Below are 21,195 nucleotides of genomic sequence, written 5' to 3'. Positions count from 1 at the left end.
CTCTTCGGCCTCTCCCTCATCGTCTCCTGGGTCCTCCGGGAAGTCGGCGCTCCCCTGCTCGAGAAAATCTCCTGTACTCCCCCCCTCTCCCTCTCCCTCTCTCTCTCTCCCCCCCCCCCCCCCCCTTGTACTTCATTTTGATGCGCGATGGTGATTTGTGGATGGATTGGATTGACACTGTTTGGTGGAGAGACTGGCCATTACAGAATGCTAGGAGCTACCATGTTTTCCTCATAATTTTTGCTCTTGTTTATCTCGTGATCGAGTCGTGTCCGGACTTGTCGTTCCTGGGTGTAGGAGATGGGCTATCTGTTGTTGATTCAATTGTCCTAGGATTCGAACCGAAGTTTTTTTATTTCTTTTCTTGAAATATATGTGTGCGCGCGCGCGCGCGCTCGCATTGTTCTAGTTCTAGTGTTGTCATTTGTGCCTGCGGGTTAGTTGCGATTGCGGTGCGATGATGTTGATGGTGTCTGATTATAGGGATTAATACCGGTTCGCATACGAAAGCATGGTTCCAAGCACAAGCAGTTCTCCGGGTGAGCTTGGGGAATTTCCTTTTCTTCGCGGTCCTCGCGCTCATCATGATCGGGGTGAAAGACCAGAACGACAGGCGTGATTCGTGGCACCACGGCGGATGGATTGCGAAGATGATTATCTGGCTCTTGCTCGTCGTCCTCATGTTTTTCCTGCCAAACGAGGTCATCACGATTTATGGTTTGTATCCGTAGGCTTTTTGTTTTTGTTTATGATGTCCTGAATCCTATTTTCTTCTATCATGTCATTCTCTTCACACATCCGTTTCTATGAAATTTGCATCAATCCGCCAATTCTTTTCTTTACCATGTGTTTGGTAAAGGTAATTAGAAAGGATTGAAACAATTAGGGGAGGCACGAAGAGAAAGGAAATGTGTTTCCTTTAAATGTTTGCGAGGGAAATTAATCGAAAGAAATGCATAAAGGAATATCATTTACCTCCATGGTCAAACGGATCTGGAGAGATTTGAAACACTATACAAAATCAGCTAGGTAATTCTCTCCCAATCATTCCTAATTTCTTCTCCCTCCATCTCTTTCTGTCCAGCCAAACAAGACTTCGTATTTAAAATCCTTTCTCTTCCCTCGAAATCCCTCTACCATACATAGTGTTATTGTACTATAATCCCTCAGTCAAATGCCAATCCAAAGTTAACTTATCTTTATATCAATATTAGTTGGTGAATGGAAGTGGAGTCGCACAAGCTTCTTTCAGATAAGCTGCTGATCTCAAGTAGTGTAGGAAATAGAGTATGGCTGTGAGGAATTTTATGCTTGCTTGTGTATTCATCTCACTAGAGGACTTTGAGGTACTCCATTTGCTCATCTAAAGTTTCAATTGAGTGGTTCTTTGAACCAAAAAATTTAACTCAAGAAACGAAATTGCTTCTTGTGATGCAGTTGTTAGCAAGGATCCTTTTGAATGTAGATTTGGCTAAGTTGGCATTCACATTCACCATCTCTTAAATCCTGTAAAAGAGTCTCTAGAACAGCATCAATCAAATTTCAGCTAAGCAAGGAGAAGCTCACTTTGCTAGCGCTGTATTTTGTCTGCTTAATATCTATATTAAAATTTACTCATTTTTTTTCCTTTGTGTAATTTCCTCACCAGTTGGATAAGTTTGGTCACAAGTGGCTAGTGTAAGGGTGCTTAATTTGGAATCTTGACTTCGCTTACTGAATTCTCATTGATTGACATAGCCAAAATTTGTAATTGACCCAAGAATATGCCTTGGATCTGCAGAAACTATATCGAAATTTGGAGCAGGACTGTTTCTGTTGGTTCAAGTAATTATCCTGCTAGACTTTACTCATTCGTGGAATGATGCATGGGTTGCAAAAGATGAACAGAAATGGTCAGTTGGAGTCTTTGAATATTCTATTCTATCTTTCTTCCTTCCTCTGTATGTTAGACTTCTGTGATCATTGAGTTCTGATGGCTCATTGGACTTGTTTAGGTATGTTGCTTTGCTGGTGATATCAGTTGGGTGCTATATTGCAGCCTACACTCTCTCTGGGATTTTGTTCATATGGTTTAATCCTTCTGGTGAGGACTGTGGCCTCAATGTCTTCTTCCTTGTTATGACAATGATCCTAGGCTTTGTAAATGGAATTGTTGCACTTCACCCTGCGGTAAGAAAAGCATGCTCTTGAATACTTGCGTATTAGATTTGTAGACCTTTTGAATAATTGTTTTCTCGCAAACTTCATGCACTTGCACGAATTACAATGCTTATGAAATGGCATTCTCTACTAGTCCATGGAATTCATTTTCTAAAAAAAATATCCTACTGTTTCTTTTCTTACTAGAGCTTTCTCCTGTGTAGTCAGCTCTCCAAGGAATCTCTATCTGCTGAGGAAACTCTCCTCTTGTGACTTTGGCTCCATTCTAGTAGTGCACTTTTTAAGGAACTATGGAAAATACCAATTGCTGCTTAATGTTCTTCCTTCTAGAAGTATCTCATCCCAGTATTACAAATATTGATGTTTCAATAACTGTGGGAGGTTTTTATCGGCAAAGAGCAAAGAATCTCCTTTTACCGATGTGCCAGATAACGTGTTGAAGTTGCTGAGACTGATTTTTGTGGGATTCTGAACAGGTAAATGGCAGCCTCTTGCCTGCTTCGGTGGTATCAGTTTATTGCGCTTATGTGTGCTACACTGCTCTCTCTTGTGAGCCGCGAAATTATGTTTGCAATGGTCTACATAAGTCCAAAGCAGTCTCCACCAGCACCCTCATTCTTGGAATGCTTACAACAGTTCTTTCTGTGTTATATTCCGCTTGCCGCGCTGGATCATCAACGACATTCTTGTCCCCTCCGTCTTCCCCCAAGTCAGGTAATTCATAAACTGCACAAGTTTTTGGTTTCCAGAAGTAGAATTTGAGGAAATTGTCCAGAGCTTGAGAAGATTCTACTTGAGAATCGTTGAAGCAAATGGTTCTGACTGAAATGTTTATTTTGGGGAATTTGTTTCACAATCAAGATAGTCGTCCTTTGAGTGCATCCACAGATTGATTACAAATTAGGAAATTAGGCCCGAGACTTGATCGAACTCACAAGGGTAGCTAAAATTATAACTCTTCTTTGCTCAGTACGTCATGAAACTTGTGTTGCAGGCACAAAAAAGCCTCTTCTTGAAGGAGATGATGTCGAAGAAGGCAAAGATAAGAAGGATAAGAAGGAAGCAGAACCACAGCCAGTTACTTATTCCTATTCATTCTTCCACCTGATTTTTGCTCTGGCTAGTATGTACTCAGCTATGCTTCTTTCAGACTGGACCAGCTCTTCTGATAGCTCGGATCTGGTCGATGTGGGTTGGACATCTGTTTGGGTCCGCATTTGTACGGAGTGGGTCACATCTGGTCTCTACATCTGGACCCTCGTGGCCCCGTTGATTCTTCCTGATCGCGAGTTCTTTTGAGTTTCCTGTTATTGAAGTTTACTTGTGTAACTGGAATTGGCTAAGCGAGAAGGATCGAGGACCTTGGGGTGGATTAGGACAGTATTTAGCGACTTGATGGAAGCCTAGATCTGCCTGCTTTTGTTCTCTCTTTTATTTGTATCTGTATCTTTTTCCAGTTTTACAGTCTTTCCCGCAAGATTTGGTTCGCACCGAGTTATCATGTGGCGGAAACAGAACAAACAAAGGTATAGTAGATATGTGGCTGATTGTTGTACTTATGAGGAGGAGAGGATATGACATAAATCTGCTCGATGCTGATGTATGCGGGGTTCTATTTCAATTTCTCTTGATCAGTTCAATGTAAATATTCCCAATAGTTTCCTGATGATCCGCCCACATGCGCTGTGCACTGCACATCCATTTTCTTTAGTCCAGGGCTCTCCGATCTTTGCTTGGATTGCTTCGATTTAATTTATGAATTAGTCCTAAGGGAACTTGGGAAGAAACCGTGGTAACGGAGATTTGTGCGATCTCCATGATTATGAGGCTTTCCATGAAAAAGATTATTCAAAAACCATGATCATCAGCTTCTGCATGCAAGATGTAACAAAACTTCAACAGGGAATCAGTGTCATCAGAATTTGGTTATATAAGCACATGACTTCCTGTCTTTAGAAATTTTGGCTCTCCGTGGAACTGTAAAGGCCTTGACTATGAAATAAATTTATTCTTGTACAACTTTTCCTGAGACCTACAAGCAATATTCACAATGCATCTACAGGCTCTTCAGAATGAAAAGAGGAAAAACTGAAGAGTGTGAAAAGGGTACTGGAGAAAACTATAGCTCATTTCTGATAATCAACTCAGCAGCCGCGCCCATTGTCCCGATTCCGCCCACCCCGAGCAAAGCAAGAGCAAGCTCATCTTCATTCCACTGCCTTAACCCCCTGCTCAATCTCTTGAGCACATCAACATCCACCTCCAACACCCAATTGGGAGTACAGGCCACCATCAAGCTCACGAATCCTGACACATACGCCCGCCAAGTGGCCCAATCGCAACCGAGCGAGATCTTCCCGTCCAGAGCACCCGCTAGGAACTTTATGTGAGTCCCGAGGATCTTCGGTCTCCGCTTCGAAGCTGAAGATGCCGAGTCGACCCCCCAGGCGAAGGTTCCACAGAGAACAGTGAAATATGCTAGCGCATATCCCCCTAGCATGGCCACCACCCCGTCCGATCCTTCCTCCTTCTCGGACCGGTGGACAGATATAAACCATGAAGGTAATTTTTCTTTGATGAGCGACTGAACCAGGCAGTGCTTACCAGATGACCATACAAGAGAAGCCGCAAGAGAAGACGCCAGCTTCATCTGAGTCATCGCCGCGGTGAGTGAAACTTGACCATATCTTTTCCTGTTCTTAGTGTTAGCCTTCAGCTTCTCCAATCTCTCCCTGGAAAGGCCACTACATGCTATTTCTCTTACCGACTGCATCAAAATAGAGACGATCTCCTCCGTGACGAACATTATGTCCCTGATGGAGCGGTAGACGCGTAAGTAGAGAATTCCTGGAGCAACCGGAGATATACCACCATAGAAGTGGGACCCGAATCCATGACCAAGAAGACCTCCAACGCTCCCATTGCTCGTCATCGAAGTGGTATGAAGCCCAAGTGTCGCGGTGAAGCAGCTTTTCAGAAGCTGAACCATGGCGTCAGCGTTCTGGAGGAAGACCGTGCGAGATGCAGAAAAGATGAAGAAGTCGCTCCAGCGTTTCGCCTTCTGAGTCCAGAGAGATGCCACAATAGGCATGCAAGGCCATGGGCAACCCGCTGCTAGGGACTCCAGGGCAGGCCCTGCCAAATTGAGGAAACGCTCCGACGCCTTGTCGATTTTATAGGTTATGGTGAGGCTCACAAATGCAGCCAGGGGCAGAGGAAGAGTGGCTGGAGAGCTTCCCCCTGTAAGAACAACGCACAAGTAAATATCGATTGTTGTGAAAAGTCAAAACCATAAATCTCATGCCAAAATATTTCTAAAATAGTTGTTTCTACTATCAGATGTACCCGAGCAATTATGAATAAGCCACTATTCCACATTATAAAAGTATGGCAGTAGACTTCTCGCTATGGTAAATTACCTGTGGCAAGGCTTGGTATGTTGACTCCAGTAGTAGCCAAAATCCTTCTTATTTGTCCCTCCACGTTAGCTAGATTTGCAGCGGGGCTTGGCCAATCCGTTCCGTTCATAAATACCGGTTTCCAAATACTCCGAGTAACTTCTGCTGAGAAGTAGCTCACAATGGTAGCCAAAGATGCAGGAAGAAAATCAGCCAAATCTTTAAGCCCTGCACATCAAAAGACAATTTTTTTTTTTCACTCTGGAAGGCATACAAATAACTGAAACTTCAAGACTATTTTGTCTCTCTTTTTCTCGGACGAAGTCACCAACCAGACCTGTAGCCAATTCCCTGGGCGAAAGACGTCCATGAGCGCAAGCTGTTAAAGCTGCATCCACCACAAAAGGCACGGCTTCAAGGATGTCCCATGCAGCCAGTTTTGGTCTTAAGGAGGCATCCTCATTTCGAGGTCCTGATGAACTACTACTCGAAGAATTAACCGTAATTAAAGATTGGCTTCCTTCTTTAAGTTTGCGGAAGATCATAGTCAGAAGCCCATCAACAATTTCACAAACGGGTGTGCCGACAAGACCAGAAAGGGTTGAAGCTATACAGGCCTGATGCTGCCGGTACCAGATTTTCAGTTTTGGGAAAGCATCCATAAACACGGGTTCTAGAGATGATGAAGATGCAACTTCTGACAGTCTGCTTTTGATCCGATCCTTGTGCACATTTCCGGTAGAGACTAGATGGGAATTTCTCACCAAAAGGAGGTATTCAGGAGTTAGTTGGGACCGAACTGTGGGTACATCTCCGACTCCATGTTCAAGAGGAGGACGATTAAACCTCCATAGCTTTAGAAGAAGAGTGAATGCATTTGAGAACACGGCATATGCAGAGATTTCTTCTCCAGTGGGGAGAGCCCAAGAGCAATTGGGCACACAAGAGCCAAAGACCTCGCAAATGGACATCAAGGAACATGCCAGTTGAGGTACCTGACAAAAAATTTCCAGTGCAAACACTCCTAAAAAGACTAATAAAATTTTCCACTAGCAGAAGAAATGAGCAGACAATCAACCACTACAAGGTGTAATCACTCCATAAGACGATACAATCAAGAAAAGCAGCTACTTGCTTCACTTATATAGATGGAGGGCATCAAGTCAAGTAACCAAAGCTTACCAAACCGTGCAAGGAGAAAATCTGAACACTATCAACAGATCCTATTCCAACGACAAGCACATTCAGCATGGGAGCATATTTTATCAAATGACTCTCATCGCCTTCATAATCAGCTGGTACTGGAGGAGAAAGCAGTCTAGTAATAAAACACACAGTGTGCTCCTGCGCAGATTGAATCGTGATATGGTGAGCTTAGTAAAGCAGAACAAATGAGATAATAATACAATATGAAAAAGGAAAACAGTACATTCTATTTTAGTAATCATGGTACTAAAGAAATGCATCTTTTTATAACTGCACACCTGTATATTCCAACCTCGAAGTAAGGACGCACCACAAAGAATGGTAGCAGCTGATATCTTCTCTTCGTCGCATCCTTTGAGAGCAATCTCATAAACTTTCTCGAGCTCTGCTAAACTTCCATTAAAACCATGAGCCAAATTCAGTGCTTTGCCCTTGCTTAAGTTACTAGAAAAGGAATATGAATATGCAAGAATGGACAGAAGAGTAGACAGCACTAAAAGTATGAAAGGCACTAGATAATCACGCAATGAGGCCAATATGTTGGACTATCCATTATCAAGGAATACTCCATTGGCTCAGGCAAAGAATATCGAACAGCTGTCTTATCATAAGCTAGTTGGCTGGAACCACATCTTGAGAAATATAGGTTGGCCAAAGTGACTCGATGACGATACATAAGTCTAACCACGTCTTAATCAGAAGACACATCAAACCAATGACATGCCCATTTCAGCTTTCGATGTCATGGCCAGAGGCCAACCTTAGAAAAGGTTGATTGTAATCAGGCCAAGGTGAAGAAAAAATTGTTCGTCGAGATCAACATGAAAAGGGTCAGGGCACAATCAGCAGGTATTATCTTCAGAGGATGTGCATATGTACCTCGATGCTGGACTTGAAACCAAAGCACCCATCAATGCGGGAGTCAGCGGAGCCCCCTTCATGAACGAAGACCAGCTTGGCAGTTGAGCAGGAATGGTATGAGGCATTGGGCTGATGTGTCCATTGACATAGCCTGGCCAGAAATATGCTGATGTATCTAGTAGATTTCTGGCAATACAAGCCTCAATTATCAGGTGGCGCATGTTTCCAGCTGCATATAAACATACATCAATCAGATGAGCATGCACCGCTAATTTAAAATGGTAGAGACAAATGACAGAATAGAACTCTCAACAATAAGACGCAGGGAAAATAAATATAAGCACATGTCAAAATGCACATGATAAAGTCCACAAACTGACAAAGGTATCAATCAAAATCAAAGGTAATGCCAGACTACAGTACAACTTTGCTTCGCTGCAGAAATAGTTTATAACTCTGTGCCTCAAGTAAATCTTTTCCTGCTCTCCGTTCTACTGGCACAATGCATGTCTATGAGTTAAAGATCTATCAACCACACCACAAGACAGTGTCTATCAGATTAAAGAGCGTCTTCAAGCATTAGGCTTCCCCCTTTCTCAGCTGTCTATCTACACTACAGCCATACAAATTATCAAAACCCAATCTAAGAAGTTGGCATATGGCTGAACAACACTCGAGCCTCTGTATAATAGTATTCCTTTTCTCTTTTGGTAAGTATTTAATAAAAAGTCAATAAGAATCTTTTAGCCTTTGTTTTCTTTTCCAGAATGCATAAAACAAATACCCTACCAACACCACAAGCCTTAACTACCAAAACGAAAAATCTGGAACCACTGTCCTTGTGATGACCATAACCTAAGAAAAGCTTTTTGTTCTTGACATACAATATTGAGCAGCTTATCAAAAGGTCAAGAAACTGAACAATGAACTACGTACAGCAGTTTAATGGCATGTCTTTGACACTCGTGCACTCAAAATATGCACTCCCCACATTAATCCCTGAAAGAAACAGCATTGCTTTTGCAGCAGCCTGATTAGCCGCAGAAACAACAGTGTGAGGTGGAGTCAGCAGGCCTTGATAATCACCCAATATCCTTAGGCTTGAGACCAGGTCATCACGGCGATCTCCAGGACACTTTTTTTCCTTCCAGTGATCATTGCCAGCGCATTCTATATCATCAGATGCTAGGCTCTCATCCTCAATAAGATCAGCAATCACTAGAGGTATGATAGAGAATAACATGGACAAGCGGGTATCTAAATGAGGCATGGGGCCCTCTATAGGATTCCTCTCCTGTTAAATAACGAAGAATAAGTTCAAAATAATAGCAACATATAACCACATTCAAAGCTCGCCAACATACAGGATAAACAACATTTTAGGTCTATTTGATCTTCATTTTAATTTTCTCGTTACGCTAATCGCTCAACTGAGAGCTGATAGTTTAAACTTTAACCCTGTTTTATGATAGTATTGCAGAGAGACCAGACAACTGCAACAGAGTATTGAACCTTCTGCAGTTCCAGTAAATAGATTTAGATTAATGATAATCAACTCTAAGATTGGCAGCTAAAGTTTAACCTCACTTCAGTTTCTTGTTATATTAGGGATCCTGATCATTTCAGAAAAATACTCAGCTAGAAAAATACTAGTTGAAGAAAATTTAAGCACTGTCTTCCAAGCTTAAAAAGAAAATAAGGTAAGGCTGGATGGCTTCGAAAGGTGACATATTCGGCACTGGAAAATCTACAAGCAAGCAATGATAAAGATAAAAGTTGAAACCATTCAATACCGAGGGGACAAAGAGAAGCTAACCCTTTGAACAAGGCGAAGAGCTGCAATCCAGAGACCCAAAAAGGTGTCATGCCAGGTAGTTCCATTTATTGCTTGAAGAGATTTTGTCAAACCTGCATAAACCCTATACTTTTATTGCCACTAACATCTCTTAAGTACTCTGATGTTACTAGATACAGCTGAAACTGTTTTCCGGAAGTAAAGAAAAAGTTGGGCCATTACCAGTGATTATTTCAATGGCACTTGTTGGATTAACATCATATCCATCCATGGCATCTTCCAAAGCCACATCAAGAGGGAGCCACAGGTCAGAACAATGGGCGGAAGAAGCACGGGAGCCAAATGCCATAATAGCATGGAACTTCTGATTTGAACTTGTCCTGCATTCTCGAGAAAAGACTACGCAAGCATCTGAAGTCAACAGCTGAAGTGCCTCAGGAGTCAGGCTTTTTGAATTCCTTAGTGCTGCTGAGTCTGTAACGAGCAACCGTAATCTCTGAATGAAAGATTCCCAGTGCACAGGCCTGAAATCAGTTTAGCAAGTTATCTTCAGTCAAGGCATGCCATGCTATTGTGACCAAGAAATTATATGACTGATCACGAACCAATTTATAGATGAGACATGACAGTCAAATCTTCTATAGGTAACTTTCCTGAGGCGGCCATGGGAAATACCAAGTTCTAACACAGACAGCGATTACCAAATGAACAATAACTGTGAAGCCAAATAGCAGCATCCAAGCCTCCACTCAGGAGGTGCCCCAAAAAAATTGGATTGAAAGCTTCCAAGATGTATATTGACAGGGTAAAATTCATTGGAGAACCGATGCAAAAAATCATACAGATGATAGAAATAAGAGTAGCTAAAAGAAGTACATACAAGTTCTGGCGTGCCAAGTATAATATTCTGGAGGTTACTTTGTTTTGCAGAAACTGTCCAATTATTTCAATTGCCATTGTAGTATTTGCATTCTGCAATATCCCATGACTTTCAGTAGACTTCTCATCAAAACTACCATAACTGTCTATATCCATTTCTTGAGACTTGATGCCCCATCTGGAATTCGCTTCTGGAGTGAGTTCCAACAATCCTTCATCATCTAAAGATGCATCAAGTAACTGCCACACAATAGAAAAGATGAACTCAACCACAAGAATCCCAGCTTCACTTTCTGGCAAACCAAATATCTTGGAAAGCTGCATAGCAGCATCAATTGATTCCATAACCCTGCAAATGGAAAGAATTTCCATTTATAACAAGACAATTACCAGAAACTGAAACTATCTGCATTGTATGTGGGTCATAGAATTATATGCAGTAAATTATTATATTCAATAGTTGATTTTGGCTCTTGTAGGAACAGATGAGTGATTGAACTCCAATGAAAGGCCAAGATGAATTATAACCGATTTCGTTGGGCATCATAAAACTTTTGAAACAGACAACAAACATTGGCTAGCATCTTAAGTTAAAAGGTTTCAATGATTATGATTTTCCGAGCCATCTGAATAAAAAAGAAGGTTGCCACATTGCAGGTGCAGGAATCAAATATGTAGGTGGAAAGAAGTCTGTTATACAGCATTGATCTGCGAGCAAGAGGATTGCAACCAATGTGATGTCTAAAAGAATTAAGCAAAAGATAAGCTCCTCACTTTTGATAGTTTGACCCATCTATATGGGATTTAAGGTTAAAAGCATGTCTCTTGAGCAGTTCCATGTAAAGTCTGTATGGGGCTGGTCTGAACTGCCTACATGGAATGACCCTGCATAGAAGACAATAAAGTAGGCCGTTTGAAAATTGAAAGAAACAAATGCACGGATACGAAACTGCATAGATTTCCTAGCAATTCATTTTTGTAGAGAAACTGCCACCGTAATTGCCTCCGGAAAAGCACACAACTCAGTCGAATGATGTTTTCTTGGTCTAATTGGTGGCCGTGCAATATATGGAAGCCCTTCTCTATCCTAAACCAGCCCAATATAAGACAGAGGAGGGATCCAACCATACTTTGCACCGTCACCAATAGACTTTACCAGCTAATATGCGAAAATGCATTTGGCATGCCCACTTGTTTTCCACGTTCTCAATAACCGGAAACAAAATGGTAAAATGTTCCAATTAACTTACTGAAATGAGAAGAAAACTGAAATTTCTTGGAAAAAACCCTTCATCCTTTATTAAGTCCAAACCATGATTAGACCAAAAATATCGGGAGATATCAACATTTGCATCTTGAAATCATTTTGCCAAACAAATTGCGGAAAAAGAAAAAGGTCAACGGAAATCAGTCCGGGGAAATTTTCAATGAAAGGACTACTCAAAATCCACTCAAAAAATCAAGTGCACGCTCTATCCCAACAGAGTCAAAGAATTCAGTAAGTTCAATTGTTAGAAGTTAATGCGATGATCAACCTTTTTCCACTTGGTGAAAGCAAAACTCTTTAGGATCGGACAATACCCTCTTTTCTTCTTTCCGCTATTCCAAACAAAATTTTGTAAACTTCGACCAACAGAATCCCCTGAAGGAGAGTGACTCAGGCAATGCCAAAAGACCTCACTAAAAATCCTCAACAGCATCAACTTTAATCAGATTCAACAGTAAACAAAAGAATGAATCAATACCCACTTTTCTCAGACAAAAAAGAGAGAGAGACGAAAGAAGAAAGGGAAGAAAAAACCCCTTCAGGCTTCATTGACCGGAACCCATTACAAGGAAAGTCACCAGATTACTCAACATTAACCAAAACTCCGAAAAACGATGCAAAAACCATCTCAAACATCGACGAAAGAAAGTAAGAGGAGAAACAAACCAAAAGAACCCAAAAAAAAAAACAAGAAAGAAGGAGAAAACAAGAAACAAGAAACACCAACCTGGTAGAGAGCAGAGCAATCACGAGGAGAGGAGGCACAATCCCGACCGCCAGAGCCTTCTCGAGGAACTTCCACGTGATGGGGACGTTGTTGTCCCAGCAAATGTGAGAGACCAGCGCGTGCGCCAGCTCGGTCGAAGGCAAGCTCGCGCCGGCCGAGTTCAAGCTGGAGCACATCTGCATCGCCCACCACAGGGGATCACTGCCCTTCTCCTGAGCCACCCTCGTCATGTCAAGAATGCCGCCGTGGACGGAGGCCGCCATGCGCCGGAGCCAGATCGCCGGAAGCCTCCGATTCCTTTCCCCGACACGACGTGGGTGCGTGAGCGAGCTGGTTAACGAAGCCAACCAGGTGGTGGTGGACCTGGTGGTGGTGGTGCTGCTGCTGCCGGTGCTTCTTCTTCTTCTTCTTGGCTCTAGTTTTTGGAGGGGTGGTTTTTTTCGTTTTGTATTTGGGAAATGCTATTTATTTATTTATTTACTATATATTTTGTGGGAGATAGAAAATATAATTGGCTCCCACAAGGACAAAGTCAAGCAGAGATGAGGGGCAGGAGTGGGATTTAAAAAAATTACAGACATTAATCTTCAGGTTGTACTATAAATAACTAATTAGCACCAACAACGTTCCACAATAGTCGCTGCGTAAGCCCCAATAAAAAGGGAAAACTCTTCGGAATATATGTTGATTTGAGAAGTAGCGGGCGGCGAGATTGTTGTCATCGAAACGATAGATCGGTGAAAAATAAAAAGGTTTCTTAAAAAGTGGGAGATAGAAAGGATCCAAACCAGTATATCCGTGACAAATTTACTATAAATTAATTTTTGACCACAAAAAATTATAAACTGGTATATTTGTGATAAATTTACCCTCTATTAAATTGGATTAATATAAAAAAATAACAAACTAGTACACCTGTGACAAACGGAGGGTAAAACCCAAAAACTAGTACATTTGTCAACTGCGATGTGTTATTTAACTCAGCAATTTGACAATCTAATTTAACGAAAACTAATGTAGAGTAAATTTGTCACAAGTATATCAGTTTTGAGTTTTTTGTGGTATTAACCCGAGAAAAAAAAACATGTCCGAGTTTTCACATATTTTGACATGGGGGTAAACATTACATGCGCATATTAATGTAGAAAATTAAAGAACTTCCGTTTGCCACACCTAGGACTTCGTTTTATTTTGCGGAAGAAGAATGACGATAGTTTATAATACTTACAAAAACGAATGAGCGAAATTTTTTTCCGTTGTCCACGAAAATATTTAGATATAAATTACTATCGATAATGGAAACATTTTTCATCGAATAATCATTTCAAGAAGCAATCAATTTTAGAAAAATATTTTCTAAATCATTCTGTTTTCCGCGAAACAGACGGAGCTACGATGATTCATGTGATTAATGAAGCGAGTTTTCACTAATTTTCGCATCATCTGTTTTGCTTATGCATAACGAAGAAGCAAATAAGATACGAAATTACAGAATGTCCATTCCAAAATGTCAAGGGAAGGTGTCCAACTCGCTTTAGCATTTCAATTGAAAAAAAAATAATGGGGAAAATCGAAAGTAAATTGCGTTGATTTAGGAATTATTTAATCATGTCCGGGACCCCATCGAAGCATACGATAATTTCACATCACGAGAGGATTACGGATAAAATTCATTAGAAAATTACCAACCAACCACCGATGATTAGACCATTTGGGAATTATCAAAAGCTAACATAGATTATGCACAATAAACCGAAAGTCGTACCACATTTCTTGTCCATTTTCCCTATTCTATTTATTTTATTTTATTTGTTTTTTTTAATCAATTTAATGTGAAGAGGGGAAACCATGCGATTCGAGGCGGGCATTACTCGTCCTCGGGACTCGACCATAAAGCGTGGAAAGAGAGAAAAAAAAAAAAGAACATATTGCACCTATAAGGCCATGTCCCCCGCCAGAAATCACTAATCTTCACTCTAGTAGGTCGACTACTTCGCTAAATCCAATTAATAATTATTTAATCTTGATTAAAAAAAAGTTAAGATTGAGTGTCCCTCAAGTCTACATGAAATTCCCCAAAATTTTCCATTAAATTTCCCAGATTTTCCAATTAATTTCCCAAATTTTTTACTGGATGGAGTTTGTGTTTTTTTTTTTTTGAAGTGGGGGCAGAAAAAACTCAGTGGTTAGGGGTTGGTGGAGATGATGACAGGATGTGATGTCTCGATCAAGGTTGGTCCGACTCCAAGCCGGTGATGACATTGGCATGCATCACTTTTGGGCCTGAAAAAAAAAAGATATATTATCTGTGATATATATATATATATGAAACAAAGAAAAATAATATAAATAAGAAAGAGAAGTCACTCTGTCATCACCAACCTCTTCAATGGAGCTTTTTTTTTTAATTTGTTTTTTTTTTTTTTTGGGTTTCTACTTTTGCTGTTTGTGGCTTCTTGAAGATGGGTATAGTGAGTGGTAGGTGAGCACTGGGGAGATGGATCTGTTGGCATGGGTCATCGAGTTCATCACTCGATCAGTCCATGGACAAAAAACGAACGTGGGATGGGACACACGTCATCTCGATGTCCCGGTTTCAAGGAAAAAATTAGGAATATGCTCACCAACAACCTTAAAATTTATCATAAAATTACAATTGAGTTTAAAATTTACAAAATCTCATATCCTCTCGCCCAATTATGGCCGAGGGGCGCCATTGGCGGCGATCGAGGGTCGGTGACCCTTGCCCAGATTTGGGAGAGGACTGGCGACCCTCGCCGACCCCTGGCCGGGGCCCGCCGACCATTCCCCCACCATCGCTTTGGTGGTGGGGCGGCGACGAGGATTTGCAACAAACCCTCGCTGCTGGTTTCCGACTTTCTCTTCTTCTTTTTTTAATTTAGCTTATTTTTTATTTAATTTAAATAAAATGTGTTTAAAAAATCAAATTTGGACCAAAGTAATGTCGTTTTAGCATGTCATCGTCATGTAAGAGAGATAAAATATTTTAAAAAGCCATGTTAACATTTTTTGTTATCCAAGTTGGACGGAGTTAACGGAAGAACTCGATTGTACCAATTTGACAAATTTTAGAATTTGATTGCACTTTTTACAAGTTTTAGAACTCAATTACACTTTTATGATAAATTTCAGGACTTTTAGTGAACATATCCCAAAAAATTATAGTTCAACCCCTCAATCTCTCACATGAGCAGAAATTTAAAAAAACAATATAAATCGTAAAAAATTTTATGGAAAAAATTAATTGAATTAGATCCATCTCTTCCTCGTCTTATCAAATTCAATATGATTACACATGCTTTTTCTCTGTGGCAAGGTAAGTCTCGCTCCTCCTCTTCTCACGGTCTCGGGTTCGGGGGCGCGCGAAAACTGACCCGAACATCGGATGACTCTCTACGAAAGCACGTACATTAAATCAAATGTAAATATGCATGTGCTGCGAAGAAAACAAGGGTTACTGTCTCAGCCGAATCGGTTGCAAGTTAAGAAAATTTCTCTACCGACCCACCAATTTCCAACAAGAAAGCTTAGCTACTATCGCTAGAGCGATCCAATCCCATGGCTTCGCTAATTCTACTTTCCTAAATATAATATTATTTGTTGTCTCCTCATTTTTTGGCTAAAAAGCAAAGCATTCATTGCCATTGGGTAGGTGTCTGATAGAAGAATAATTAGGCATGATAAGGAGGAGTTGGTAAGATGGTTCATTCACCTTTGGGTTAACCCCGCCTATGATCTCATCCAGACATAGGCCGGCAGGGGCAGGAAATCAATTTGCCAAAAGAATCAAAGAGCGTCCTGCACAAATTGGCACTAGCATGTGCAATCATTTAGGGTTGACTGCTCTTGGATAGTGAAGAGTCAACGCCCCTAGCACCACTTGGGGTCCTCCCCATATGCCTCAAATTCCATGCCCAAATTGCCTCCATGTTGACATATTCTAGTATGGACCATAGGCGTACTAAAGTGCTATTTAATCGTACTCTTGACCATTGCCGTTTCGAAAATGGGTACTTACATCATTTGTGAATGGCGGATCGGCGGACGTGACAGAGCTACGCCCTAATATGAAGATCAAGGGTACGTGAACATGGGATTGTTTGCACCTTATTTTGTAAGGATCGCAGTTTATCACGCTCATACTTTGTAAATCGTTATCTTGGGTTTAACAACATAGCCTCAATTTATCCAAGTCCCTTGCTTGGGGATTGAAGAAAATGAACCAACATTGAAGGAACGTTGGAACTTTGACAATGCAAAGTACGATCAATCGTATATCTACATAATTAAGTCGAATAGCGGCTTGCGTCTCATTTTTAGCGGCTTTCCTAAATCATCCATAAATGAAATATTAAAAGGACAAAAAAAAGATATAAATAACATTTCTAATAACTTCCCACTGTCGATCGGTTCCTCGTACAACTACCCATTTTCTCCTACCCTTATAATTGATCACAAGAAAGTAAAGTCGCATGAAAAAGCACTATATCTTTAACCAATTGACCCCCACACCTTTGGCGATTACATAGAATAATCTTCATATCATTTTTGCTCTTTATCGTCATTCTCTTATTATTTTTTAACGATAGAATTAACTAGATGATAAAATTTATTAAATTACAAAACATGTTAAGTTACAAAGTTCAAATTAAAATAAGCATAATGATTATTAAGCACGCGTACGGCACATATAAAAAGTTGAGGTTATCTTTAAAGGACAACGAAAAAAAATTATTATAAAACAAACCTATTCCCAAACTACTCCTGTATTAAATAAGAAAAAGATTAGCTATAATTAATAGGTTTAATATCATACAAAATTTCAAACTGATACACCTGTGATAAATTTACTAATTTTTTTACCACAAAAAACCCCAAATTAGTACATCTGTGACAAATTTACCCTCCGCTAGTTTTCATTAAATTTTACCGTCAAATTACTAAGTTGGATGACACGTGACATTTGATGGGTATACCAGTTTAGGGTTTTACCCCTCTATTTGTCACAGGTATATTAATTTGTGATTTTTCGTGGTATTAATTTTATTTCACATAGGGTATATTTGTCACATGTGTACCGATTTAAGGCTTTTTGTGGTCAAAAAATTAGTTTGAGGCAATTTTGTCACAAGTGTACCGATTTAGGATTTTTGATAGTCAAAAATTAGTTTTGGGTTAATTTGTTACAGTATACAGCTTTGAGGTTTTTCGTGGTATTGACCCTAATTAATACACCTCTTGTTACTTCTCATTTAAGCTCCATTTGTTTCGCGGAAAATGAATATTTTAGAAAATATTTTTTAAAAACAATTGCTTATAATGCTAAAATAATTAGTGAACGGAAAATATTTTCATGTCCACAAAAATATTAGAAAAACATATTTTCGTGGACATGAAAATATTTTTAGTATTTTTGTGGAAATGAAAATATTTTTCGTCCTTTCCCTTTTACAAGCGAAACAAGCGATCTTTATTTAGAAAAATATTTTTTAAATAATTCATTTTTTCTTGAAACAAACGGAGCTTAAAGGTAATCCGATGCATGAAAGCATAAGCTCTATGCTTTTCTGTTTAGGTACTTATTATTGGCCTATGGTGAATTAGCCGATGCTTTTCTCCCCCTCGTCGGGGTAACAACATGCACATGTTAACATCATGACGGGGACAACTGCTTTGTCTCCAATCCGGCAACTTCCACATTTCTGAACTTGGACATGAAATTAGTACACCTGTGCCACAATCGTTAGAATAACATTAATGACAAAAACCTAGATTAGTCCGAATTGATTGATTGAGATTATCTAGGAACCGGCCTTGGCATTAAAGTCTATCAAACCCAGGCATAAACTATATTAGTCGATCAAGGCTGGAATTGGATTAGTCCATTTATCAAATTGCATTTGCGTGTCGGACTCAAACAGCCGGCGATTAATCTTGGATTTGAAAGAAAGATCCAAGCATAGTAGTACATTGTGACTGGTTAGTAAATGGCTAAACAAACTTCCAAACAAAAGAGCAAAGCAAAACGATGGGGCCATTTGTCTCTTGGAAATTGCTGAAAAATGTTTTCCAAAGATTGGAGTTTTCGAAGTTGTTAATTTTCAGAATATATTTCTTTTAATCGGCTTTTCAAATGAAGCTAAAAATCGTTTAGGGAAAATAAAAGCTGACCACCAATAATATCTTAGTAGGAGATGGATTTGTAGTGGCATATTAATAAGCAATCTCCCAATTATAATGTTTGACTAGACGGCTCCGCTTAAAAAGTAATTGATTATCTCACTTAAAATAATAAGTCAATGAAAAATATTATTATTATCAATAATAATTTATATTTACATATTTTCGTAGATCATGAAAATAATTTGTATTTATTTATTTTTATAAGTGATATAAATAATTTTTTTTCAAAATTTTTTAAATTATTTATATTTCGAGAAATAAATGGAGACGAATCTTGGAGCCGGAAGGAAAGGATAACACACAAAGTGCAAGACAGAAAGGTGAAAATGCAGACTCCACCTCGAGAAAACCCAATTATAAACTCACCATTATTACATACAACCAAGAGATAAAAAAGTGACTAAAATTGATTGCGACAACCACTAACCGGGAATAGATAAGATTTGCACCACTTGTGCACTCAAGCAACATGATTGCACCCATCACAAGTTACGGACTGCCCAATGTCAGCAACTTTAGGCTCAGAAATCAAGCTCAACCATCCCCATCTCGAACAGCTCCCGCTTGAGCAGAATCGAGCCAGGAGGGCCTAATTGAAACAAAGCAATTATCTTGATCATTATCAAGAGGACATTACCCCCTCCAAGAAATCGAGTCTAATTGGGTTCGGGGAAAAGGGTATATTCGTATCGAAAATGATGTTTTAGGCGCGAGTTACGTCTTTTAGTAGTGGGATTAAAGTGAGTCGATGCATCCACCAATGATCGTTCGCCACGATTCCTTACCGGGATGTCGACAGAGTATAATGTGTCTTCTTCGCAAGGAGTTAAATAAGGGGAAAAAGAAGGGCAAAGAATCAATGGGGTCGAGCCAAACACAGAGAACAAGAGGACATCTCTATAAACAAAGTTGCTACCTTGATTTGATGAATTTCGTACTAATAAACGCAAATTAACAATTCACGTACTCCAATGGTGGGCCTCCCATGCTCCGAATCATGTAATACCCACAAGAATTCATTTGTTTTTATCGTATGGTATTTATCAACTATGTGTGTTTATGCTTCGAACTTTAGTGAAAATTACCATATCCAGGGAAAAAGTCGCAAAAACCCTAAACTATACTTACCGTGATACGTTCATCATGAACTTTTTTTTTTGTAATATCAAAAACCCTAAACTTTTTCTTGCAACATAAAAAATCCTAAACTTATACTTATGCAACACATTTACCCTCCGTCAAGAATCCATGAGATAATTTTTCAGCCAAAATAACGTCGTTTTTATCCCACATTAGAGCAAGAGTCCCACATCGCCTAGGCAGGGCGTTCTAGACTTGAATATAAGTTTCGGGAACCCCCTTTACTATCAGCTATAGCTTTTGGTATGAGACTCTCGTAAGTTAGTATCAGATGCGCCGGTGGAGTGAGAGTCCCACATGTTCTGTATTAAATATAAGTTTCGGGACCACCTTCTACTATCAATTATAACTTTTGGTATGAGACCCCTATAAGTTGGTTTTTACTTTTGGTTTAATAGTCCTCATCAATAGAACTTAAATGTGTCACACTGGGTATAGTTTGAGATTTATGGTTAAGATTTATGAGGGCTTTTTCCTTATGTAAACCAAACCACTATGGCCTGGAATCGTTTTTATATATATATGTAAATTAAGTCTGTTTTAAGATTTTTGTTCTATTAAGTCAACGTAACATACCCAAAGGCCGCCCGACGGATCTTCATGTTAAGTTCAAGATTTATAAACACAAGCTAATGGTTGTGATAGATCCAGCCTAGACAGGCCCATGGGGGTGTCTGATGGGCCTTATTAATCACTTTCTAGGTGCTCTCCAAAACTACATCAACGATCGATTTCAATGTCGCAAGACAATTTTCTGTCTCGCATGATGCGAGTAACTAGCTCGGAAAATTTATTAATTACTTTTAAGATACGACGTACTCATTTGTCCGAATCAATCATAGTATGGCGAGTGTCATGGACTTCCTTATTTTCTTTCAAGATTGATGATGGTGTTTTCCCACGTGATGATTCATTTGGGTAGACCGAAACGTCATGCTTCGAGAGCACCTAAAAATTTCTTGGTAGATTGACATTTCATTCCTTCTCCTGTTTACATTCTATGTTAGACACACAAACACTGCTGCCCAAAATGCTTTCCAGCTAATGGTTGGAGTGTCGATCTTGTTGTCGATGTCTAATCATCACCGTCGACCATATCGTCTTAATACAAACCGGTCAAGGCTTGCTATATTTAAGCCCTTTGCAAGGTGCCCTAGACGAGCTTGAAACTACGGAAAGACCTTCGACACGAGCCTGTAATGCGACGAGGTCGTCAAAGTGACTCTGATTTTTGTATATATGTAATCTTACTGCATGTATTTTGTGGACATACTTGGTCTCATCCCCAAGCCCCGTATGCTTGTGTTCATCGTGTTCAATGGAATGTCATCACATCCAAGTTTGTCATAACTAACGACCTGGACTAGCTAAGTGCGCATCAGATTACCTCAATCCGTCGTAAATGGAGATGCCCTTCTTGTTTCTATCAGAAAAATTTACGTGAGATGCTCATGCATTGCAAAATCTGATCTCTTGGAGATGGTGTGTTTTGTTTCTTCGTCTTGCTAATTCCAAGTTTCGAACTTGGGAAAGGGTCTCTGGTCTTTTGCAGATGGCT

General features: G+C 39.8%; 2 protein-coding genes across 2 annotated transcripts in view; one reads left to right on the top strand and one right to left on the bottom strand.

Annotated features, from left to right (window-relative positions):
• Positions 1 to 3,826, top strand: part of LOC115685079 (uncharacterized) — a 3,986-nt gene extending 160 nt beyond the window's left edge. Inside the window, exons 1-6 of the mRNA XM_030610084.2 lie at positions 1 to 73; positions 484 to 717; positions 1,781 to 1,892; positions 1,995 to 2,169; positions 2,637 to 2,874; positions 3,155 to 3,826. The exon at positions 1 to 73 is cut by the window's left edge and continues 160 nt beyond it. Of these exons, the coding sequence (XP_030465944.1) occupies positions 1 to 73; positions 484 to 717; positions 1,781 to 1,892; positions 1,995 to 2,169; positions 2,637 to 2,874; positions 3,155 to 3,459 (1,137 nt within the window). The 3' untranslated portion in view covers positions 3,460 to 3,826. The remainder of the gene's footprint in view (positions 74 to 483; positions 718 to 1,780; positions 1,893 to 1,994; positions 2,170 to 2,636; positions 2,875 to 3,154) is intronic.
• A 322-nt stretch (positions 3,827 to 4,148) lies between these two features.
• LOC115685078 (mediator of RNA polymerase II transcription subunit 33A) lies at positions 4,149 to 12,712 on the bottom strand. The gene is made up of 12 exons (XM_030610082.2): positions 12,294 to 12,712; positions 11,074 to 11,184; positions 10,301 to 10,648; positions 9,643 to 9,944; positions 9,442 to 9,533; positions 8,562 to 8,919; positions 7,644 to 7,854; positions 7,043 to 7,157; positions 6,741 to 6,902; positions 5,896 to 6,553; positions 5,580 to 5,786; positions 4,149 to 5,400 (listed from the first exon to the last, which is right to left on the bottom strand). The coding sequence occupies exons 1-12, from the start codon at positions 12,554 to 12,556 to the stop codon at positions 4,280 to 4,282; spliced, it is 3,948 nt and encodes a 1,315-aa protein (XP_030465942.1). The 5' UTR covers positions 12,557 to 12,712; the 3' UTR covers positions 4,149 to 4,279.
• Between the last annotated feature and the right edge of the window lie 8,483 nt (positions 12,713 to 21,195).

The sequence above is a fragment of the Syzygium oleosum genome, unplaced genomic scaffold (assembly GCF_021117445.2).
Source record: "Syzygium oleosum isolate NSW1041296 unplaced genomic scaffold, Sole_v2.1 Sole_v2.01, whole genome shotgun sequence".
Lineage (NCBI taxonomy): Eukaryota > Viridiplantae > Streptophyta > Magnoliopsida > Myrtales > Myrtaceae > Syzygium > Syzygium oleosum.
The sequence above is the reverse complement of the archived record's forward strand: the minus strand, read 5'-3'. Positions and strand labels throughout refer to the sequence as shown.